We start from the raw sequence: 27,500 nt of genomic DNA, 5'->3' as shown, positions 1-27,500 counted from the left end.
GTGGACGAAATCTGATCGACTTTGAACTTCATAACACGACGACTTTTCCCTCAGAAAAATGCTGAAATTTCATAATTCTGATCTATGGATTGCTTGGATGGTCTTCTTTTGCGTCAATGGTAAGTTTTATTATTATTATTATTTTTTATTTTTTTAAAACCTTAAGTTTGTATTTCTGAATTACAAATGGTTTGTTTGGCGTGCGCTTGACGTCACAGTCCTACACACACACACACACACACACACACACACACTCACAAGCAATGTAAACAAAAGTCTTGGTAGCAGATTTGGAGATTTTAGAGAAAGTTTTGACAGCTGTCATGTGAATATGTGCCCTTGTTTTTGTGGTACACACCACATTTCCCATAATCCTGACAACATGACTTGTCACACACACACACACACACACATACACACACACTTCTGGGGTTTGATTGCTTTGATATTGTGTGGCACACAAAGTGCAGCTTGTGTGTGTGTTTGTGTGTGTTTGCGTGTGTCTGTGTTTGTGTGTGATCCGAACAACACAAAGCTTGATGCTGTGAAATTTTTGAGTGGGTCATCCTGGGCAGGAAGCGGATACACAGGGCCGAGGACTCACGGACGGGCCAGACGGCGCAGGTCTGAGAGCCGTAATCCAGCCAGATTATGGAGAGCACCGCGTGTGGTTTGTTAGGATGGGACGATAATTTGGCTGAGATGCAACTATGCAAAACTAGGGTGGAAAAAAAGTCTAAATATTGATCAAATCTCCTTTAAAGTTGTCCAAATAAAGTCCTTAGTAGTGGATATTACTACAAAAAAATGTATATATAATTACGGTAGGAAACATACTAAATATCGTCATGGAACATGATCTTAATTAATGAAAAATTGATAATTTGCAATGTATTGTTGGCTATTTCCACAAATATACCTGTGAGACGCATGAGGATTGGGATTGGCATCTGTTTTTATTTTCTTGTTTTTTGTTTTTTGGGGAAGTTCACCAGATTTTGTAAAACCCATTTGTGACCCTGGACCACAAATTCAGTGATAAGGGTCAATTTGTTTTAATTGAGATGTATATATCATCTGAAAGCTGAATAAACAAGCTTTCCATTGGTGTGTGGTTTGTTAGGATGGGATGGCCAAGATGGAGCTACTTTTAAATCTGGAATCTGAGGGTGCAAAAAAAATCTTAATATTTAGAAAATCTCCTTTAAAGTTGTCCAAAAGATATCCTTAGCGATGTATATTACTACAAATAATAGATTATTGATTACAGTAGGAAATGTTCTATCTATCTATCTATCTGTCTGTCTGTCTGTCTGTCTATCCATCCATCTATCCATCTATCTATCTATCCATCCATCCATCCATCTATCCATCCATCCATCCATCCATCTATCCATCCATCCATCCATCTATCCATCCATCCATCTATCCATCCATCCATCTATCATTTCCACAAATATACCCGTGAGACGCATGAGGACTAGGATTGGGCGTTCGTCCTCTGTCGTTTAGGTCCATCTTTTTACTGTAGAAAAATTGCCGCGCCGTTCCGTTTTTTTGGACGTTCACCAGGTTCTGCAAAACCCATTTGTGACTCTGGACCACAGACCCAAGCCAGTCGTGAAGGTCAGAGCTTTCCATTGATATACGGTTTGTTGGGATAATATTTTGACCGAGGCGCAACTATTTGAAAATATGGAATCTGAGGGTGCAAAAAAATCTAAATAATTCATCCATCCATTTTTACGCCCATCTATCAGGTATTATCTATCTATGATGGATGGCTCTAACTATATCTATCCATCCATCCAACTATATGTATCCATCATCTATTTATACATCCATCCATCCATCCATTTTTACATCCCTCATCTATCTATTATCCATCCATCCATCCATCCATCCATCCAACTATTTATTTATCCATCCATCATCTATTTATGCATCTATCTATCCATCCATCCAACTATCTGTTTATCCATCCAACTATCCATCCATTCATCTATACATCCATCCATTCATTTTTACATCCATTCATCCAACTAACTATATTTATCCATCCATCTAACTATCTATTTATCCATCATCTATTTATCCATCCATCCATTTTTACATCATCCATCCACCATCCATCCATCCATCCATCCATCCATCCAACTAGCTGTTTATTCATCCATCCATCCATCCATCCATCCATCCATCCATCCATCCATCCATCCATCTAGCTGTTTATTCATCCATCCATCCATCCATCCATCCATCCAACTAACTATATCCATCCATTTATCCTTCCATCCATGATCCAACTTACTATATTTATTCATCCATCCATCCATCCATCCATCCAACTAGCTGTTTATCCATCCATCCATCCAACTAACTATATCCATCCATTTATCCATCCATCCATGATCCAACTTACTATATTTATTCATCCATCCATCCATCCATCCAGCTGTTTATCCATCCATCCATCCATCCATCCATCCATCCAACTAACTATATCCATCCATTTATCCATCCATCCATCCATGATCCAACTTACTATATTTATTCATCCATCCATCCATCCATCCATCCATCCAACTATATCCATCCATCCATCCATCCATCCATCCACAGTATTGATTTTGCTGATCTAGTGTTGACTGCGATGATGCTTATTCTTGCTCAAATGATAGGCATTTGTAAGTCTCTTCTGTACCGTACACTTTTGGCTCTGGCCTAATTCGCCCTCCACGTCACGAATAGTTTCTCTCTCTCCCTCTCTGTAGCATGTAGAGGTTAAGCCGATGAGATAACAGCTCTGGATGTGTACGTCTATATGGACATGTCTCATTAATAAATGCATGTTTGTGATAGCGTTTGCTGGTCAGGATTCCTCTGAACAAGTGTGCAATGTTGTCATCTCGGTTGCAGGATCCATTTACAGAGCACTTTTAGGTGTTTAGTTCTGTTCGGGAGCGGCTCGATGAGCGAGACTCACTTTAAACGCGGTTGTAAAGTGTCACGGCTCGGGCGAAACCTTACAGAAGTGTGTGTGTGTGTGTGTGTTTGTGAAATATGAGGGCACAAATGTGTATAATGCCATGGATATGACACAGGTATTACAGGAGAGGGTGAAATATGAGGACATTACCCATGTCCCCACTTTACAAAAGGCTTATAAATCACACAGGAGGAGTTTTTTGAGAAAATAAAAATGCAGAATGTTTCCTGTGATGGGTAGGTTTAGGGGCTCTGTGTGTGTGTGTGTGTGTGTGTGTGTGTGATGGGTATGTTTAGGGGCAGGGGCAGTGTAAGGGGATAGAAAATACGGTTTGTGCAGTATAAAAACCATTACGCCTGTGGAATGTCTCCACATTTCACAAAAACAAACGTGTGTGTGTGTGTGTGTGTGTGTGTGTGTGTGTGTGTGTGTGTGTGTGTGTGTGTGTGGATGCTGATGAGGTTGTCTTTAGATTCGGTCTTCCTGAGCAGAGTTCTCTGCATTTCCGTTGCCGCTGTCACTGTCAGTTTAGAGACACGTCCCTGCACATGATCACCGGATCTTCGGTCATTAATTTTGCATCTTCTGCCATTAGGAAATGGCCAGGCAGCATGAAGGCTCCTCAGGGCAGGAGAGGGAAATGTGCATCGATAGATAGAGGCAGAGTTAGGCACCGCCATTGACCAAGTCATCAGAAATCCATCCATCCATCCATCCATCCATCCATCCATCCATCCATCCATCCATCCATCCATCCATCCATCCATCCATCCATCCATCCATCTATTTATCCATCTATTTATTCATCCATCCATTTCATCCATCCATCCATCCATCCATCCATCCATCCATCCCACTAACTAACTCCATCCATCCATCCATCCCACTAACTAACTAACTAACTAATTCTGTCCGTCCATCTATCTATCTATCTATCTATCTATCTATCTATCTATCTATCTATCTATCTATCTATCTATCTATCTATCTATCTATCTATCTATCTATCTATCTATCTATCTATCTATCTATCTATCTATCTAAACATCCATCCATCCAGCCATCCAACTAACTATATCCATCCATCATCTATCTATTTTTCCATCCATCCATTTATCCATCATCTATTTATACATCAATCCAACTAACTATATTATCCATGCATCCATCCATCCATCCATCCAACTGACTATACCCCTCCATTGTCTATCTATTTGGCCATCTGTTTTTTTTTATCCATCCAACTAACTAAATAACTAACTAACAAACTAACTAACTCCATCCATCCATCCATCCATCCATCTCTCCATCCATCCATCCATCCATCCATCCATCCATCCATCCATCCATCCAACTAACCATATCCCTCCATCGTCTATCTATTTAGCCATCTGTTTTATCCATCCATCTTCCATCCATCCAACTAACTAACTAACTAACTAACTAACTAACTAACTCCTTCCTTCCATCCATCCATTCACCCATCCATCCATCCAACTGACTATACCCCTCCATTGTCTATCTATTTAGCCATCTGTTTTATCCATCCATCTTCCATCCATCCAACTAACTAACTAACTAACTAACTAACTAACTAACTAACTAACTAACTAACTCCTTCCATCCATCCATCCATCCATCCATCCATCCATCCATCCATCCATCCATCCATCCACCCAACTAACCATATCCCTCCATCGTCTATCTATTTAGCCATCTGTTTTATCCATCCATCTTCCATCCATCCATCCAACTAACTAACTAACTAACTAACTAACTAACTAACTAACTAACTAACTAACTAACTCCTTCCATCCATCCATCCATCCATCCATCCATCCATCCATCCATCCATCCATCCATCCATCCATCCATCCACCCAACTAACCATATCCCTCCATCGTCTATCTATTTAGCCATCTGTTTTATCCATCCATCTTCCATCCATCCATCCAACTAACTAACTAACTAACTAACTCCTTCCATCCATCCATTCACCCATCCATCCATTCAACTAACTATATCCCTCCATCGTCTATCTGTTTAGCCATCTGTTTTATCTATCCATCCATCCATCCATCCATCCATCCAACTAACTAACTCCACCCACCCATCATGTGAGTCTCTTCTGTACCGTACTCTTTTGGCACAGAGAGATGGATATTTCTCTCTGCTTAACTTCTGATCATTGTATCGCTCTGCCTCAGGGTTCACACCAGCGAACAGATCAATTCTGCCAATTAAAGTTAATCCGAAGCCGCGCTGCACTTCCTGACCCTGTGCTGAATGCAGCTTCACTTCTGAATTAACATATCAAATAGATTTCTTATATAAAGTTTGCAGATAGTTTTCTCAAGCATAGGAAGAAAGTCTGTTAGGTTAAAATGAGGTTTTCTACAATAAATATTTTTATTATAATATAAGTATATTTTGATTTAATATATTTAATTGTGATTTCCAGGACTGTAAGTCATAAAATATGTTGGAAATTTCAATGGCGAATATAGTATTATCTGTCTTTTCGTTGGCTCTTTCTCAGTGCAGTTTCTATATAATTATTTTTAGTTTATAAAAATTAAGAGTTACTGGAAAAGTTCATTGGCCAGACAGTGTGAGAAATGTTATTCATATACTTTTATAGTATTGAATTATATTTTGAACTAGCTTTTATTTAGTGTATTTTCAGTTTTTATTTGAAGTTTTAATAATTTTGCTTTAGTCATTTTTATTAGTTTAGATATTTTTTAATAAATATTTTTTATTTCAGCTTTACTTTCGGTGATTTTTCAGTTAACAAACCTAAATTTAGTTGCTTCTCAAGTTTCTTCTAAAATTTTATTTTTTATTTATTTCAGCTTTTTTCTATTAACGGAAAATATATATTTTCTTTTTTTATTATAATACAAATATATTGTATTTATTATATATTTAATTGTGATGTCCAGGACTGTAAAAGTCATAACATTTTAGACTATTTTCAATTTTCATTTGAAGTTTTAATAATTTTACTTTTGTCATTTTTATATAAGTTTTGTTTTTATATTTAAGTTTAATTTATTGTTATTTCTGTTTTAATTTTGGTAATTATTACTTCAACTAACTTAAATTTAGTTTAAGTTCTTCAAGTTTCTTCTTTCTTTTCATCTTATTTAATTTCAGCTTTATTTCAATTAATAAAAAAGTTTTTTGTTTTGTTTAAGTTAACAATAACAACGCTGGCTAGAGCATCTCTTTATTACAAACTATTTAAATATGCATCATAATCCTGCGGTTCCTTTCTTTAGTCACTTTGTAAAAGCTACAAATATGGACATATATATATATATATATATATATATATATATATATATATATATATATATATATATATATATATATATATATTTTTTTTTTTTTATGTATTTGCCCTTTCCACTTTTGTGGGGGTCAAAATGATGATGCTTTTCCCCCTGATTTCCTTTTTTCCCGCTGAAAAGCGGAGCAGCTGGAATATGCAGAGGACAGATGGAAGTTTCCACCTCGATTATCTTCAGCTAAAAATATCCACTCAAAAATTAAACGACCATTGGGACCGCTAGCAAAGTGCCTGAGAGAGGCAGAGACGGGATAGGACGCCTGCCATCCTTTGGTTCAGGGATGAGGAATGAATAAATGATGGAGATTTTTGAGCGAGATGGAGAGTCACCTTCAAAAGTCGTGAGGTCGGCAGCGGGATAGAGGTCTAACCACAATACTAAAACACATTTGGTTAGATCCGTGCTTTTCCGCTGCTGGGTCGTGACCCAGAAAAGAAACGGGATGCTACTATCTGTTTTCATAAGACAATGATTAGTGTTTGTTACGGCACTTGAGCTTTCTGAACTCACTTTTGAGTGGAGTGACTCTCTCTGGAGATGATATCCAGCCTAAAACACTTCTGTGTCTTTTAAAGAAGCCCGTTCTTTCAGGAACCGGGCTGGTCAGAGACTCGCTGTGCTGTTCAAAGCATTGCCGAGCAAGAAGGCACTTTATTCTTCATCGTTTGTACTTTTTTATCTCCCAGAACTGCTCCTCCAGGTATACAACCTGGTCTCAGACTAATATGTTAGAGTCGACAGAGATTCAAGTCTATTTCAAGTCAAAGATCTTGGGGAAAGGAAATGGGTTTTCGTAGCGATGCGATAAAGGAACCAATTTTGGTTCCCAAAAGAGTATTTTGCACCGGGAAGCAGCCACCTAGGGGAACTAAATGTTGGCCATTTTCCTGGTTAAATTCACACCGCCACTTACGACCTGACGCTCTGGTTGTTTTGCGGGACTTTTATTTTGACAGTGCTGAGAACGGATCGTCCTGAGCAACCATTCGCCATCTCTAGTTTACAATCTGTCTAACAATCCCTTGTTATTAGCAGGGCGTGACATTAAAGGGTTAGTTCACCCAAAAATAAAAATTAGATTAAGAAAAATGATTAGAAAAATTAAATAAAATCTGTGTATTTTATTTAAAACAATTCATGTCAGCAATTTCACAACGAGACAAGCCGCCTGGCAGAAGCCCCTCGCATAATGCGAATTCTCGTCTGGTGTGTAGTGAACATCACGCCTGAATTAAGTGAGTTAAAGCTTAGTTCAGCCAAAAATGAAATGTCTGTCATTAACTCCTCACCCTAATGTCGTCCCACACCCGTAAGACCTCCGTTCATCTTCACACACAGTTTAAGATATTTTATATTTAGTCCGAGAGCGTATGCAAGTGTATGCACACTATACTGTCCATGTCCAGAAAGGGAATAAAAACATCATCACAGTAGTCCATATGAGACATCAGTGGGTTAATTAGAGTCTCTTGAAGCATCGGAAATACATTTGGGTCCAAAAATAACAAAAACTACGACTTTATTCAGCATTGTCTTCTCTTCCGGGTTTGTGTTCAATCCTCAAATAAAGATTCAAACGGTTATGAATCAGCGAATTGATTCATGATTCGAGTGACATTGGCGATCCGAATCAAGAATCAATTCACTGATTCATAACTTTTTCTAGCCTGGATGCCAGCTGAACTCAGCCCCGCTCACAATATTTGTAGGTCGGGCGGTTTGGTCTGGCCGTAATCCATAGAGGAGTAATTATCCCCGAACAGAAACTGATCAATGAGATCATCAGGGCGGGCTTTAGCCGATGACGGACAGATGATCAACAGAAACTGACCAATGAGATCATCAGGGCGGGCTTTAGCCGATGACGGACAGATGATCAACAGTACCGTAATCATCACGTCATCAAAGGGGCTTGGGTTATATTTGATCAAATCCTAAACGGAGAGCTTGTTTGTGTCTGCATCACCTTCACTATTTCTCTCAGAGATGATGATCATGTTGGGTAAGTGCTCTGAGTATCCTTAAATTATTTAATTTTTTTACAACACTGGCAAAGATCGTTTATTCCACCGCGTGCAGACAGGGTTGGCAAGTTTTTACAACAAAACCCGCAACTACTAGCCCTAAACAAGAGCTTCTCGGGGGGTTCTCCGGGGAAAAATGCCGTTTGGGGTAAAATGTGTTATTTTGGTGAGGTTGCTGCTAAAATTCACACTCATGGGTCTATATATCACATAATAGACGCTTCAACAAGCGGACATAGAAAACAACTCGCGGAAAAAAATGCGGACTTGGCAACACAGTGCAGTTGAGCTCTGTTGACATTTGGCAACTAACGTTATGCGTCACTCCGCTGCTCTGATTGGTTGTCGGTCTGTCCAATTGAGGTCTTTCCTGGTTGGGTTGAAACGCCCCATAATCACAGCCCAATGGAGCAGCAGACTCATATTCTGACTAGAGCTGAGTATGACCACAGCAGGCTAGACCGTTTCAATCTTTAACTGAAAATGTTCATGTGTCCAATTATGCGATTTATTCGCTTCGTGTGAACGCACCATGAGAGCATTCAAAACTCTGGGTTGTCCATCCTTACCAGTTATCTATAAAAATACACTCTACAACAGGTTCTTTGTTTGCACTGATGGCATGGTACCATGGAATTCTTCCGTTCCACAAAAGGTTCTTCTGGATTATTTGAATGTTCTTTACACTCTTTTAAGAACTGTTCACCATTAAAACGGTTCTTCTGTGGCATTAATGCAAAATGCCCTTCATTTTTAAGAGTGTAAATCTGACAGTAGTGAAGCAGTGTTTGTTCTCAGAGACGACTGTCCAAGACGTTGCTGAGTCTTTTCGAGACATCTGTCCGTGACGTCTCTCAGTTCATGGAATTTTTGTAATTCCCGAGGATTAGGCATGTTTTCGGCCATGGAAGCTATATTTAAATATTTCAAACACTGACAATGTGCAATTTGTCAGAACGATGTCTCGTATCCCAGTTTTAATATGCAGAGACAAATAATAATCCGTTTGTAAGTTGAATCCCGGCGCTGAAATTAAACATTGATCTGTTTGTTTTAGGACACTGCTGCGTTTACCTTTTGGGCCTGATTATCTGTTTGTCTGACCAATGGAAGACTGGTGAACAGATTGGGAAAATGTTTGAAAACAATTATATTTTTTGATTACAGCTATAAGATCTGTTGACTTGGCATTTGATTGCATTTTAGAAGTTAAAAATATATTTTTTGAAATAAAAAAATCAGCCACACACACACACACACATGTTGGTCTATGTGGTTTACAGGGACTCTCCATAGGCGTAATGGTTTTTATACTGTACAAACTGTATTTTCTATCCCCTTACACTGCCCCTACCCCTAAACCTACCCAACACACACACACACACACACACACACACACACACACACTGCCCCTAAACCTACCCATCACAGGAAACATTCTGCATTTTTACTTTCTTAAAAAAACATCATTTAGTATGTTTTAAAGGCCATTTGAATTATGAGGACATTTGATATGTCCTCATAAACCACATAAACAGGCTCACACACACACACACACACACACACACACACACACACAAATGTTTGTTTTTGTGACGTATGGGGACATTCTGTAGGCGTAATGGTTTTTATACTGTACAAACCGTATTTTCTATCCCCTTACACTGCCCCTAAACCTACCCAACACACACACACACACACACACACACACACACACACACACACACACACACACACACACACACACACACACACTGCCCCTGCACCTAAACCTACCCATCTCACACACACACACACACACACACACACACACACACACACTGCCCCTGCACCTAAACCTACCCATCTCACACACACACACACACACACACACACACACACACACATTGCCCCTGCCCCTAAACCTACCCATTACACACACACACACACACACACAAACACACACACACACTGCCCCTGCACCTAAACCTACCCATCTCTCGCACACACACACACACACACACACACACACACACACACACACACACACACACACACACACACACACATACACACTGCCCCTGCATCTAAACCTACCCATCACACACACACACACACACTGCCCCTGCATCTAAACCTACCCATCACACACACACACACACACACACACACACACACACTCCTCCTGTGTGATATATAAGCCTTTTGAAAAGTGGAGACATGGGTAATGTCCTCATATTTCACCCTCTCCTGTAATACCTGTGTCATACCCATGGCATTATACACATTTGTGTCCTCATATGTCACAAAAACATGCCCACACACACACACACACACACACACACACACACACACACCGCCCCTAAACCTACCCATCACACACACACACACACACACACACACACACACACACACACCGCCCCTAAACCTACCCATCACACACACACACACACACACACACACACACACCGCCCCTAAACCTACCCATCACAGGAAACATTCTGCATTTTTACTTTCTAAATAAACTCCTCCTGTGTGATTTATAAGCCTTTTGTGAAGTGGGGACATGGGTAATGTCCTCATATTTCACCCTCTCCTGTAATACCTGTGTCATACCCATGGCATTATACACATTATGTGTCCTCATATGTCACAAAAACAACACACACACACACACACACACACACACACTCCAGATATTGTTTGCAGAGGGGGTGTCATGAGTGATTGCAGCGGTTGATATAAATCAATAGGTCAAAGGTGTGTGTTGTCTTTAGTAATAGTGTCTGTGCTGTAATGCTGGTGGCATCACAGTCCAATAATTCACAACAAAGAAGCTCCTTTCTATCTCGTTTCTCATTTTCTCGTTTGCAACCATCATTAGTGTCCAATTTTTTTTCTCCTGTGTTTTGTTATATTGGATATTGCTTCTCTGCAGGAGCAAAATATTGTATTTATTTCCCTTTAAAGGATTTGCAGTAAAACAAAACTCACCTTTGCATAAAAGACAACTCGATTTTTTACACATTCTAAACACTTTTTCCTGTGCAAATAAAATGTTGTTTCAACTTTAAAAAGTAAGTCATCATCATCATCATCAACTTTTATTCCAGACTCATGGTCCATTTAGAGACAGACATAAGCAACACACATGAAAGAAAAAACAAAAAAACAAAAAATACAATACAAAATTACTATAAAAGACACTTATACCAATAATTCCACAGCAATGATTGGTATCGTATGGCACTAAACCCTGGATTAACTAACAGCATAATGCTGTTCTGGGAGTCATTCAGACGACAAATGAATTTGTAGATGAGCCTCCTCAACGACGCCTGAAAGGTACTGACCCCTGCATTACACAACAGGTCACTTGCACTAGAGCACCTGGGTTTATTGAGCAATAGCCTCATACAATCATTATAAGCAACCTTAAGCTTCTGCATACTTGCCTTTTTAAACTTAGTCCATAAAGATGCAGTGTACATAGGAGTGCGATATGCTTATAACAGGCTCATTTTGACATCATCCGTGCACATGTGGAATTTTCTTACCAGCAAGTTAGCTTGGGCATATAATATGCGTATCCTCATCATCAGACATCTGATCAGTAATGTAATGGCCCAGATATTTAATTTTATTACAGACACTCATCAATTGTCCAGACAGATAAAAGTCTGGAAAACAAAGATCTTTGTCCTCTTTTGTCCTACATATAATTACAGCACTCTTTTTAGCGTTGTACAACACATCATATTTCACATCCATATTCAGAGCAGAATTTCACATCATATTTCACCCCATAAGTGTTCATGCTGCCTTAATTTTAAGTTTAGTCAACGCAAATATCCAAATTGTTACTTAGTACAACTTTCAAAAACAACTTTTCAAACTGACTAAGCTTCAATTTTTAAGGCAGCACAAACACTTAATCTATTTAAAATACTTTTTAAAACTCAATTTTAAAGAAATGTATGTCAAAAAGTTTCTATATAAGGAGAAATGCCTTAAATGATTGCATGCTTTCATGTTTAATGTGTTTTCTAGTGATATTAAATGAATAATAATTAATAAAAAATAATTAAGTCCATAAAATTATTCTATGATGGAACTTCTAAAAGGTTATATATCGCTATGAAATCTGCCCCGCCCCCAAATTTCAATTTTTTTTCTTCTGGATTTTGTTTGTTTTCGGTTTTAATTATTTTGGACTCCCATTTTTTAATGGTTAAATACAATTTTAATCATCAAAAAGCAGGTCTAATGAATTGAAATCATGAAACTTAAATACAATTTAACAATAATTTATTAAAAATTTAATTAAATAAATGTTTAGGGCCATATAAAATACCCATTTATTTTTTATTCTATGTTTTCTGGATTAGTTTCTGAATTTTAGTGGTTTAATTAAATTTTAATAATCAATGATTAAAAAAATCAATTCTATAAAAAAGTTTTTCTCAGAAATTGTGTTGTGTATTTACATTTTTTGGCAATCAAATGAAGCCATAAAACATAAATGTATTTTTTAATCATATGAAATTAAGCAAACTTTATTTGTCAAGCAAAGTGCTGCAAAACAGAGCATTACCGTTAGGATTGTTTTATTGTTGTTAATTATTATTACTAGTGTTAGTATTATTACATTGAGACGTAGCAACAGTAATATTGTTCTGTCACAGTTTCTTCAAGTTAAACCGGACTTTTATTTTGACGGGTTGCCGTGAAGAGCTTTGAGTTTCTGTGTGTTTATTTTATTATGTTGATTCAGGAAAATTCCATGAAATTCCGTGTTATAGAGAACATTCCGCTTGTTCCTAATATATGAAGCGCATGACGGAACCCTTTAAGATTCTAAATAGAACCCTTTCTTCTAAGAGTGTACATTCTTAAATGAAAACTCAATCACTAAAGCCCTATTCGGACGGGATTAGTTTAACATGGGGAGATGGGGGTAAAGTAATTATTACCAGAGGTTCGGGTGATTTTAGTCCCGTCCGAATGTGCCATCTCTGTAATCATTACGGACAATGTCAGTTACGATTACCGAGACTTTAAAGGTGCACTATGCAAGTTTCCGTCCACTGGAGGGCGCCTATTCTAAATAAAGGCGTAGTTTGATGACGCAAAGTGTGAGCGCAGCATCTTGGGACATGTGGTCTTCCCCTCAGCCGGTGGAAAATAGGACTCGGCAGAAATCATGTTGATGGATGCGGTTATTAACGTTACTGTAGTGTGAAGCAAAGCAGGAGCGAGTGTTGTGGAGCTGAGCACGACCGCTGGAGCGATTGTTACACACACACGGCTCGCGAGCAGCGGGACTTTTATTATGACGGGACGGGACACAGTCGCCGGGCGCGCACACTTCCTCTTTTTCCGGTCATGATTATAAGGTAATGCAGCTCTGTTTATCATATTAGATACATTTAAGTGTGTTTAAAATGATGTTATGACGTTCCTCTGTGTGTTCGCTCGGCACTGCTGTGACATGTTCACACTGCTAAGAGTAAAGCGCTTCTGCAGAATAAAACCGAGGGTAGCGCAGATATGACGCGATTGACAGGCGACTCCCTCAGACGCTATGCTGACACGTCCCGGTCTTTAGTTAAAATAGCAATTTTCTCACAATTTACAAATAGTTGGAAACATTTGGGATATTGTAGGTACTCAACTGAACAAAATATATAACACTGGCCTAGTGGTTCTTGGATATTTTACTGCAAAAATACTACATAAATGACTGAGTAATACTAATCCCGTTCAATATAGACCCGCTGTAAAAATTTATAGTAAAATACATTTTACCATAGGCGCTTGAAACATTCGGATGTGTACAGGTAGTGGGACAACTCTGTGGCAAACCTCCAGTATTTTCCGCATATTATTTAAAGCAAAAAGAAGATCAAAAGCACTAATGAGAGGCCCAACACTTATTTTAGCGTTTAGCGTAAAAAAGTGTCTATTACCAACACAATCCAATCAGAATCGTTAGACTAGACCTAACTGTTAATTAAAACATGTATATATAGGAGTTCAGACCTGGCGCATGTTGTGTGTTTGCTCACGTGATAACAGCAACGTCAGACGACAAGGATGTTACTGTGGTGTGTAAAGCGAGTTACTCCTCCCACTTCTGCTAGTTTTAGATGTCTTATCTCATGCGAATTGGCCATTAATATTACTGACGTCCTGAGGTAAAATTACTTTACTTTACGAATAGGGCTATAGCCACTAAAGGTCATGTTTTAAATGCTTGACAATAACAGCAGATGTACTGCGAGTCATTTTCTGCCCATCTCGTCTTGCTGTAGTATTTACACCTTCTCTCTCCATCACAGGGAATCAATATCTGACCACAAAGCGCACTTGCTGTGGGCAGTTAACATGAAAACTGTTACAGTCCAATCAATAGCCGTTACTGGTTTAAATGGATCGTTAGTGCAGGTGTTCATTTGTATCTCTGTGGCCCTGGAGGACAATGTTCTTTAATTCTGCTGTGTGTAAGAGTCGTGTTCATCCAGAGGAAAGTGTTGAGCTTTTACAGCTCAGCTTTGATCTTGTGAGATGTGTTTGAGTTCATATCGATATCTCTGACTTTACATTGCGGATTTTGGGTGATTGGTAGCCTGGATGCCAGCCGAACTCAGCCCCGCCCACAACATTTTTAGGTCGGGCGGTTCGGTCTGGTCATGATCCATAAAGGAGTAATTATCCCCGAACAGAAACTGACCAATGAGATCATCAGGGGGGGCTTTAGCCGATGACGGACAGATGATCAACAGAAACTGACCAATGAGATCATCAGGGCGGGCTTTAGCCGATGACGGATAGATGATCAACAGAAACTGACCAATGAGATCATCAGGGCGGGCTTTAGCCGATGACGGATAGATGATCAACAGAAACTGACCAATGAGATCATCAGGGCGGGCTTTAGCCGATGACGGATAGATGATCAACAGAAACTGACCAATGAGATCATCAGGGCGGGCTTTAGCCGATGACGGACAGATGATCAACAGAAACTGACCAATGAGATCATCAGGGCGGGCTTTAGCCGATGACGGACAGATGATCAACAGAAACTGACCAATGAGATCATCAGGGCGGGCTTTAGCCGATGACGGACAGATGATCAACAGAAACTGACCAATGAGATCATCAGGGCGGGCTTTAGCCGATGACGGACAGATGATCAACAGTAACTGACCAATGAGATCATCAGGGCGGGCTTTAGCCGATGACGGACAGATGATCAACAGTACCGTAATCATCACGTCATCAAAGGGGCTTGGGTTATATTTGTTCAAATCCTAAACGGAGAGCTTGTTTGTATCTGCATCACCTTCACTATTTCTCTCAGAGATGATGATCATGTTGGGTAAGTGCTCTGAGTATCATTAAAAAAATTTTTTATTTACAACACCGGCAAAGATCGTTTATTCCACCGCGTGCAGACAGGGTTGCCAAGTTTTTACAACAAAACCCGCAACTACTAGCCCTAAACAATAGCTTCTCGGGGGGTTCTCCGGAAAAAGAAAAAAATGGCGTTTGGGGTAAAATGTGTTATTTTGGCGAGGTTGTTGCTAAAATTCGCACTCATGGGTCTATATATCACATAATAGACGCTTCAACCCACAGACATAGAAAACAACCCGCGGAAAAAAACGCGGACTTGGCAACCCAGTGCAGTTGAGCTCTGTTGACATTTGGCAACTAACGTTATGCGTCGCTCCGCTGCTCTGATTGGTTGTCGGTCTGTCCAATCGAGGTCTTTCCTGGTTGGGTTGAAACACGCCCCATAATCACAGTCCAATGGAGCATCAGACTCATATTCTGACTAGAGTTGAGTATGACCACGGCAGGCTAGGTGATTGGCAAAGTGAGCACAGGATGCTGAATCGAGCAATGTGTTTAAACGAATCGGTTGAACAAATGATTCACTGACTCACTCGTAATGATATACCCTGCGTCCCAAATCGCATACTATCCATGTTAAATAGTATTCGAAAATAGAATTAGTATGTCCCAAATTGTAGATAGATACCCAGATGGTTTAAAAAGTGTTAAAAAACTACAAATATGACGGATGTGCAAGTCCGACGGTTAAGTAGAGATAAAGATAAAGGGGTTTGACTGAATTATCAGTATTAACCCTGACTAAAAGATATTTACTCAGTGTTGTCCACATTATATTTCACCTGCAGCAGCATTGTGAACTTTTGTAATGACACGTTTGGCCATTAACTTTTAAATGCATCATTATATATAAGTAGTATGTCCCGCTCTTCTGCTACACACTCAAAAGTATGGACTTTTTCTTCACAAAAAGTACATACTTTCAAGACGTAGGCAAATTGTGACGCAGCATCAGTCACTTGTTTCGTTTGTGAATGAACCAGTGTGCTTCAACAAATTGGTTGAATGTATGATTCACTGACTCACTTGTTTCCTTCCTGAATTAATCAGTGTGTTTGAACAAATTGGTTGAGTGAATGATTCACTAACTCACTTGTTTCCTTCTTGAATGAATCAGTGTGTTTGAATACATTGGTGAATGAATCAGTGTGCTTGAACACATTGGTTGAATGACTGATTCACTGACTCACTTGCTTGGTTTCTGAATGAATCAGTGTGTTTGAACAAATTGGTTGAACGAATGATTCACTGACTCAATTGTTTTATTCCTAAAATGAATCAGTGTGTTTGAACAAATTGGTTGAATGAATGATTCACTGACTCACTTGTTTCATTCCTGAATGAATCAGTGTATTTGAACAAATAGGTTGAATGAATGATTCACTGACTCACTTGAATAAATGAATCCCTCATAAAGTCAGTCACTTGTCACCACTTAGTGGCGTAACAATATAACCTGCAGAAAGAGTCACTGAAATAACATCAGTAATACACTAACTAACTGATGTTTAGTAATATCATCTATATTTTTTTTTGCAGTTTTTACTTCTTAGAAGTTTTGTTATCCTTATAAAAGTGTGAATCAGTTGAATTAATGATTCATTGACTCTCTCATAATAAATGATTGAACGAATGATTCACTGACTCACTCGGACTGATAAGTCAGTTGTTAACCTGAATTAATCAGTGACTTAGAATGAATTGTTTGAATGATTCATTGACTCACTCATAATGAATGATTGAACAAATGATTCAATGACTCACTCATAATGAATAATTGAACTAATGATTAATTGACTCACTCACTCATAATGAATGATTGAACGAATGATTCAATGACTCACTCATAATGAATGATTGAACAAATGATTCAATTACTCAATGAATGATTGGACAAATAATTTAATTACTCACTCTTATTGAATGATTTAATTAATTATTAATTATTCAATGACTCACTCATTGAATGATTGAATGAATGAATTTTCTTACAGTTTTTACATCATATGACTCAAATCGAGCTCTCTTTTATGTCTCCTTGCGCCTAAACGAACATATTCACTCAATTACATCATAAAATAAAATACACAGTCTTTTGATACTTAAGTGAACATAAACAGTAAATAAATAAAATGCATGTGTAACAGTATATTGGATCCGTGCCTCTCTTAAAGGGACAGTAGCCACTTAATGGTGAAGATTATGCAGATCTATTTGTGCTATTGTCCGTATTGTGATTATTTGTTCTTATTTTATTACTGACAGTTTACTTGTCTTTAACAATATTTTGAAATGTATATGACTTGAGACAGACAGAATAACCGCTCGATTTATGCACAGATTCATACCTCTCATACCATATGGAAATATTGAACAGCAGAAGCTCATCTGTCCTGTCAGATCTGTCGCTCCCTCTTCAATCTGTTCGTTCTGTCACAGGAAGAACGGATGGTGGGGCTGCGGGAACCGGATGGCTCATTTCTTACTGAAGACGCTGCAGCTGAGGCTTTATGTCTGCGTGATAGAATATCTAAAGCTAATTTCAGCAGCGAAAGAGAAAGAGAAGCCGGAGTGATTTGACTTCTGGCCACCGGTGTGACTGCAGAAGAGCTGTAATGCAGACTTTATTTTATGAGTCTAGCTGACTTATAATATCAGCTAAGATTTCTGCACAAAAAACAAACTGATAGAAGTTTTGTTATCCTTATGAAAGTGTGAATCGGTTGCATTAATGATTCATCTCATAATGAATGATTGAACGAATGATTCACTGACTCACTCGGACTGATAGTCAGTTGTTAACCTGAATTAATCAGTGACCTAGAATGAATTGTTTGAATGATTCATTGTCTCACTCATATTGAATGATTGAACAAATGATTCAATGACTCACTCATAATGAATAATTGAACTAATGATTAATTGACTCACTCATAATGAATGCTTGAACGAATGATTCAATGACTCATATTGAATGAATGATTCAATGACTCACTCATAATGAGTGATTGAACAAATGATTCAATTACTTAATGAATGATTGGACAAATAATTGAATTACTCACTCTTAATGAATGATTGAATGAATTATTAATTATTCAATGACTCACTCATAATGAATGATTCAATGACTCAATCATAATGAATGATTCAATGAATGATTCCATTTCTCATTCGGACTGAAAGCCAGTTGTTTTAGTTCCTGAATTAATCAGCGACTTAGAATGACTTTTTTGAGTGATTCAATGACTCACTCATATTGAATGAATGATTTAATGACTCATTCATAATGAATGATTGAATTAATGATTAATCGACTCACTCATAATGAATGATTGAACGAATGATTCAAAGACTTACTCATAATAATTGATTGAACGAATGATTCAATTACTCGCTAATAGTGAATGATTGAACAATTGATTTAATTACTCAATCACAATGAATGATTTAATGAATGATTCAATAACTCACTCATAATGAATGATTGAACGAATGATTCAATGACTCAATGATTGATTAACAAATGATTCAATGACTCATAATAAATGATTCAACAAATGATTCAATTACTCAATGATTGATTGGACAAATAATTGAATTACTCACTCTTAATGAATGATTGAATTAATTATTAATTATTCAATGACTCACTCATAATGAATGATTGAATGAATGATTCAATTTCTCACTCGGACTGAAAGCCAGTTGTTTTAGTTCCTGAATTAATCAGCGACTTAGAATAAATTTTTTGAGTGATTCAATGACTCACTCATATTGAATGAATGATTCAATGACTCATTCATAATGAATGATTGAACAAATGAGTCAATGACTCACTCATAATAATTAATTGAACGGATGATTCAATTACTCGCTAATAGTGCATGATTGAACAGTTTATTCAATTACTCATTAATAGTGAATAATTTAACAATTGATTTAACGACTCACTCGTGATGAATGATTTAACAAATTATTAAATTACTCACTCATAATGATTGATTGAACAAATGATTTAATGGCTCGCTCATAAAGGTTGTTTGAGGAATTTAATGAATCACTCACATTGATTGTGACTTATTTATGTCCTGAATGAATCAATGTGTTTAAACGAATTGGTTGAACGAATGATTCACTGATTCACTCGGACTGATAGTTTCGTTCCTGAATGAATTAGTTTGTTTAAAAAAAAAATGTTAGAATGATTCAATGACTCACTCAAAATGAAAGTCACTTGTTTTGTTCCTGAATCATTTGGTGTCTTCGAACAAATCGGTTAAATTAATGATTTATTGACTCATTTGTAACGAGTCACTTGTTTCGTTCCTGGATGAATTAGTGTGTTTGAACTAATTGGTTGAATGTATGATTAACTGACTCACTCGTGAAAGTTTTGTTCCTGAACCATTCGGTTTGTTTGAACAAATAATTTGAATGAATGATTCAGTGAGTCATTTGTAATGTTAGTCACTTGTTTCATTCCTGAATGAATCAGTGTGTTTGATCAAATTGGTTGACTGAGTGATTCACTGATTTACTTGTTTTGTTCCTGAATGAATCATTGAGTTTAAACAAATAATTTGAATGAATGATTCAACGACTAACTCATAATGATAGTCACTTGATTCGTTCCTGAATCTATCGGTGTGTTTGAGCAAATCTTTAGAATGAATGAGTCATTGACTCACTTGTTGTGATCACTTGTTTTGTTCCTGAATGAATCAGTGTGTTTGAATGAAGTGCGTGAGTGATTCAGTGACTCACTCATAAAGACGATATGTGTGTTCGAGCGATCAGTGTATGACATAAAAAGGCTGAAATGGTGTGTGTGTGTGTGTGCTTGTTTTTGTGACATATGAGGACACAAATGTGTATAATGCCATGGGTATGACACAGGTATTACAGGAGAGGGTGAAATATGAGGACATTACCCATGTCCCCACTTTACAAAAGGCTTATAAACCATACAGGATTTTTTTTTTTTAGAAAGTAAAAATGCAGAATGTTTCCTGTGATGGGTAGGTTTAGGGGCTCTCTGTGTGTGTGTGTGTGTGTGTGTGTGTGTGTGTGTGTGTGTGTGTGTGTGTGTGTGTGTGTGTGTGTGTGTGTGTGTGTGTGTGTGTAGGTTTAGGGGCAGGGGCAGTGTAAGGGGATAGAAAATACGCTAGTATATACGCTAGTATATTTTATACACAGTATAAAAACCATTACGCCTATGGAATGTCTCCACATGTCACAAAAACAAATGTGTGTGTGTGTGTGTGTATTGTAGGTCATCTGTCTTCATCTGCGCATCTCAAACCAGCCGTTTGTCCAGATAATTGTCCCGTTTCACGAGGGCTGTTTGAAGTCAAACTCACAACACCTCTTTGTCACGGTGGCAGTCCAGCTCCACAATTGAGCCAAAATTGACCTGAACGAGCTGAGATCATTAGGAGATAATGAACGGACTAATGACACACACACACACACACACACACACACACACACACACACACACAGCAGATATTAGTGTCACTGAACGCTGTGTGACCATTAGTGTGATCCTGCAGAAAAAGGCTTTTTTAAGTAGATTCAGGCTATTGGAGAGGCTTTAGTGGACGTGTGTGTGTGTGTGTGTGTGTGTGTGTGTGTGTGTGTGTGTGTGTGTGTGTGTGTGTGAGATAAGGATAATAGTTTGTCAAACAGTGAAATGCTCCTCTGTGTATTCGGGCCAAATCTTCCACTCAAACAGGCTCAGCTCAGCAGATTAGTGGGCAGTGATTTTATAGATTATAGATAATTTGTGGATTGGATATATATCAGAAGCGCTCGCATTGATCTCTCCGTCTCTATTCGTCCTTCTTTACATCTTCCTATCGACTCTTATGTCTATATACAGGCAGGGATGTAGTGGAGGCTAAACGCACGTAAACGCCGTTTACGCACCTCCCAAAATTCAGAAATAGCGTTTACCCACCTCCAAAGTGCGTTTATCCACCTCTAAATAGAGTTTATCCACTTCTAAATAGCCTACAGTTCCTAAGGCATTTTAAATTAAGCTTGTGTCGTTTTAGTTTCATATTCTTCATTTTCAGTGGTTGTCTTTCATATCATGCTGCAACTGTCAGTGAGAGTAGTGGGAAGAGTCTCGTTCAGCAAAATGAACCAATCTTTTCTCTTCCCGTCTCTATGGGACTGACAGGAAGAACAAAAGACTCGGATCTCACCTGTCGATTCAGAATCAGAACAATCAGAACCCATATGTTGCGTAATGCGCACGTGCAGTCAAAACAAAGTGAACGAATCACTCTCTGAGACAACTCGGTAGTCCCGAGCATGGTCCCGAGTCATATTAAAGATTCGTTCAAAATGAACATATCACTCTCTGAGACAACTCAGTAGTCCTGAGTCATAATAAAGATTCGTTCAATATGAACGAATCACTCTCTGAGACAACTCGGTAGTCCCGAGCATGGTCCCGAGTCATATTAAAGATTCGTTCAAAATGGACGAATCACTCTCTGAGACAACTCGGTAGTCCTGAGTCATAATAAAGATTCGTTCAAAATGAACGAATCACTCTCTGAGACAACTCGGTAGTCCCGAGTCATAATAAAGATTCGTTCAAAATGAACGAATCACTCTCTGAGACAACTCGGTAGTCCCGAGTCATATTAAAGATTCGTTCAAAATGAACGAATCATTCATGAACGACACGCAACCAAGATTCAAAAATGGATATCCAGAAATTTTCAAAATGACAATTATCCATTTGTAGTACATTTAATCAGCTTGTGACACTTTTCAATCACTTTTCAAGTGGACAAAGAGGCACTCTGGACATTGTTGTGATATTAATTAATCACAGGCAGCTGGTTTAATGTAGAGAGCATGTCGAAACCCTGTAAAAAAGCTGTAATGATGCAGTGTATTTTGTGTTCAAATAGAACATTTTTGGTTTTATTGTTTTTATAGTTTAGCAAAATCGTCTGTTAATGTCGGCAGCCATTAGGCTACACTTGTGGAAACTACAGTCCAACTTATATTGTCTTTCTTCTGTTGATTACACAAACTGAGTTTTCTTTAAATTAAAATATGTGGCACCAAATTCATCCTTCTGTCGTTAATCTGCACCTGCCTCATTAGCAATTGGCAAAAACTGAAATCGACAACTATTTTGATAATCGATTAGTCGGCTTAAGTAATTTTTTAAGGCAACAGTCAAATTCTTTGATTCCAGCTTGTTTAATGTGAATATGTTCTAGTGTGTTCTCTCATATGTGCTCATATTAGCCACCTCGTATTAGTACGAATTGCCGTGAGATCGGGCTGCATACACCGGTGGCCCACCTTACCGTGACCACGATGTCACCCAGAATTTATAGTTTACCCACCTCTTTTTTTACCACTACACCTCTGTATACAGGAAACTACTACATCTAACGACTATATTCCAGAATACATTAATTCAAGGAGTTTAAAGAGGCTCTTCTGCTCACCACGGATTATTTGATCAAAAATACAGTAAAAATAGTGAAATATTATTAAGATGTAAATCATCAGTTCTCTCTGTGAATCTATAGTAAAGTGTGATTTATTCCTGTGATCAAAGCTGAATTTATCATCATTACTCCAGTCTTCATGATCCTTCACTAATCATTCATATGAGGTACTATGATTTTTATCAGTGTTAAAAACAGTAGGCTATATTTTTGTAACTAATTTTTTTTATTTTACAATTTAAAGTTCAAAAGGAAGAACATTTTACTGTCCTCTAACCTTTGAATGGAAGGGTTAGCACACACACACACACACACACACACACACACACACACACACACACACACACACACACACACACACACACACACACTCCTCCTGTGTGATTTATAATCCTTTTGTAAAGTGGGGACATGGGTAATGTCCTCATATTTCACCCTCTCCTGTAATACCTGTGTCATACCCATGGCATTATACACGTTTGTGTCCTCATATGTCACAAAAATATGCCCACACAGACGTACTCACACAATCTGTCTCTCACACACGCTCACACTTATTCTCTCTCTCTTACGCACGCTCACACACACACAAACTCATTCTCGCACTCTCTCACATACATACACACACGCACAATTATGTTCTCTCTCTCTCTCTCTCTCTCTCTCTCTCTCTCTCTCTCTCTCTCTCTCTCTCTCTCACACGCACTCTCTCTCTCTCTCTCTTACACACACACACACACACACACACACACACACACACACACACACACACACACACACACACACACTTATTCATAAGTGCAGTATGAGCTGGTGTTCTGAGCTTCTCCTGTGACGCTTATATTGTGATTCTTGCTGTCGAGAACTCGTCCAGAGTCGCTCTCCTGAACTTCAGCGCACGTGTTTCTCTCCTCGCTCACACACACACACACACACACACACACACACACACACACACACACACACACACCTCCGCGCTGAAACCGGACAGTGATGGATGTATTCTCGGACTCGCTCTATTCCCAGCTCAGATCCGTCTAGGAATAGCTGGATATTTCCTCCATTTCACAGCTCCCTTGACTCAACCCCCCCCCCCCCAAGTGCTCTTTTAAATGTGATTTGTACACTTGCTAAGAACAAACGCGTGTCTCTGTGCGACTGATTCGTGCATGTATTAGTCCATTAATGAGCGAGTGTCTTCAACACGCCGGTTAAACAATTAAGTACAGCGCGGTTGAAAGCCAGCCGTTCCCCGAGCTCTGACTTCAGGACGTTACGGCACGCGAGCGGAGCGTGAAACCTGATATTACGGATTATAAATACGACTCGCAGGAAAGTGTGATAAAAGCCTGACTCCCCTTCAAATGATTACACGGCCTCACTCGATGAAAATGAGCTCAATTATAATTAATCCTGATTTAAATACTGCTGCAGGAATTAATTACACATTAGCATACGGCTGTTCTTTGATAGTGCGTGCGTGTGTGTGTGTGTAGGTTTAGGGGCAGTGTAAGGGGATAGAAAATACGGTTTGTACAGTATAAAAACCATTACGCTTATGGAATATCCCCACATTTCACAAAGACAAACGTGTGTATGTGTGTGTGTGTACAGAGAGAGACGGGCGATGAGCTCATATTAACCCCCAGCGTTGCTCCGGAGTCCATCTCTCTCTGCTGATGAAGATACTGCTGTGTTTTTAGTTTCAAATATGCATCGTTTGCGCTCCAGACTTAAAGAGCAAATGTTTGTTGAGATGAGCTGAGTGAAAATAAGAAGACTTCATTTTATTAATGTCAGGCCCCACATATATTTGTTTTTCTGTCCATCCATCCATCCATCCATCCATCCATCCATCCATCCATCCATCATCTATCTATCTATCTATCTATCTATCTATCTATCTATCTATCTATCTATCTATCTATCTATCTATCTATCTATCTATCTATCTATCTATCGTTCTATCTATCTATCTATCTATCTATCTATCTATCTATCTATCTATCTATCTATCTATCTATCTATCGTTCTATCTATCGTTCTATCTATCTATCGTTCTATCATTCTATCTATCGTTCTATCTATCTATCTATCTATCTATCTATCTATCTATCTATCTATCTATCTATCTATCTATCTATCTATCTATCGTTCTATCTATCTATCGTTCTATCTATCTATCGTTCTATCTATCTATCGTTCTATCTATCTATCTATCGTTCTATCTATCGTTCTATCTATCGTTCTATCTATCTATCTATCTATCTATCTATCTATCTATCTATCTATCTATCTATCTATCTATCTATCTATCTATCTATCGTTCTATCTATCGTTCTATCTATCGTTCTATCTATCTATCTATCTATCTATCTATCTATCTATCTATCTATCTATCTATCTATCTATCTATCTATCTATCTATCTATCTATCTATCTATCTATCTATCTATCTATCTATCTATCTATCTACAACATCCACCCACCCATCCATCCATCCAGTTTTAAATGTATTATTAATAAATGTATTAGTTAGGCTGATGGTATTGACGGAGGAATAGAGAATTGTGGATTTTCACCGGTATCTAAAATGTTGGTGTTTCATGGCAAGTAAAAATATTTATGGCTGAAGATAAAAACCAGATGACATCTGATGGCCATGTAAGTTCTTTATGAATCAGTATTTTATAAATAGCGTAAGTTACTCATCAGAGTAAACACAACTTCAAGCCAAGAACACATAGACAACTTATGAATCAAAAGATTGAGTGCAGGCTAAGTATACTGATGGGTCCTGCACTGTGCGATTCTTCACAATCCTTTGCGAATATCCCTTGTCAGACTGTAGGAACATGATCCCCGATGTAAGCCGTGTCACACTGTAAGATCTCAGTGGACATTAATGTCAGACTGTACTATAGTGAAGGTGCGCTAAAAACGGACACACAAGAAAACTCGTCCGGAGTTTTATATCATCAGTGAATGAGGCGTTCGGTGACGGTGAGCTGCATTACACGCGGGACTGAAATGGAGGCTACAGAGAAATCTCTAGCTCTCGTTTTGGTCGTAGTTTGTCTTGAAAAACGGAGATATTTGACTGTCGTCGTAGGAGAAGTCACACTGCAGGATAGTGTGCCAAATCTTCTGACACTGCCAGAATTTCGTCTGAGGTAAAATTTGATCGCAGCGCTCATTAATCGGCTGCCGGTGAACATGTCAAACTAACGATCAACGTCAGATTTTAGCCTAGGATCAGAGGAATCTTTTAGGATTTGCTAAAATTTGCAAAATCACACAGTGTGCACCCGGCTTTAGACCTTTCTGTTAGTATAAGTCAAGTATACTTGAGTGCTTTAAGTATATTTCTGAGAAGAAAAAAGTAGTTTTATAAGGGCAAAATCCCACAGACGCACATTAGAGGCCTGCTAAAACCCCAGTTTTCCAATGTTTTTTATTCATTATTCACTGCTCCACTTTATTCAGTTTGCTCTTTCTCAGAATATTCAATTTTATCCGAATCAAGTTCATTTTCATGTAATATTTATTCACCGCTGCTGCATTAAATGTTAAAGTGATCACATTAAATCATGTTGCATTAAAAACTCAACACCAGAATGTGTGTGTAAATGAGGGCTGAGAGTGAAACAGGAAGTGATGTCATCTGGTTTCCTGCCTAGTCCCCACGTGACGCAGGAAGTTTTTCCGTGTTTACTGACGGATGTGCTTTTCTCACATCAGAGGTTGTTTTCTTGAAGCTTAAAGGGTTAGTTCACCCAAAAATAATGACTCCCCCTAATGTCGTTCCACACCCGTAAGACCTCCGTTCATCTTCACACACAGTTTAAGATATTTTATATTTAGTCCGAGAGTGTATGCAAGTGTATGCACACTATACTGTCCAGAAAGGGAATAAAAACATCATCACAGTAGTCCATATGAGACATCAGTGGGTTAATTAGAGTCTCTTGAAGCATCGGAAATACATTTGGGTCCAAAAATAACAAAAACTACGACTTTATTCAGCATTGTCTTCTCTTCTGGGTTTGTGTTCAATCCTCAAATAAAGATTCAAACGGTTCTGAATCAGCGAATTGACTCATGATTCATGTGTGTCAAACTGCTGAAATCACGTGACATTAGCGATCCGAATCATGAATCAATATGCGGATCGGAAAGTCGTAGTTTTTGTTATTTTTGGACCCAAATGTATTTCCGATGCTTCAAGAGACTCTAATTAACC

The 27,500-nt window shown here is 38.3% G+C and overlaps 2 protein-coding genes across 2 annotated transcripts in view; both read left to right on the top strand.

Annotated features, from left to right (window-relative positions):
- Window positions 1-27,500, top strand: part of igsf11 (immunoglobulin superfamily member 11) — a 142,569-nt gene that overhangs the window by 418 nt on the left and 114,651 nt on the right. The window contains exon 2 of the mRNA XM_067451421.1: window positions 55-119. Coding sequence (XP_067307522.1) covers window positions 59-119 — 61 coding nt within the window. The 5' untranslated portion in view covers window positions 55-58. The remainder of the gene's footprint in view (window positions 1-54; window positions 120-27,500) is intronic.
- Window positions 26,202-27,500, top strand: part of LOC137084878 (complement C1q and tumor necrosis factor-related protein 9) — a 367,307-nt gene continuing 366,008 nt past the window's right edge. The window contains exon 1 of the mRNA XM_067451420.1: window positions 26,202-26,260. Coding sequence (XP_067307521.1) covers window positions 26,243-26,260 — 18 coding nt within the window. The 5' untranslated portion in view covers window positions 26,202-26,242. The remainder of the gene's footprint in view (window positions 26,261-27,500) is intronic.

The sequence above is a fragment of the Pseudorasbora parva genome, chromosome 8, assembly GCF_024679245.1.
Source record: "Pseudorasbora parva isolate DD20220531a chromosome 8, ASM2467924v1, whole genome shotgun sequence".
NCBI lineage: Eukaryota > Metazoa > Chordata > Actinopteri > Cypriniformes > Gobionidae > Pseudorasbora > Pseudorasbora parva.
Note: the sequence above shows the minus strand (reverse complement) of the source record. Positions and strands in the feature narration are given on the sequence as shown.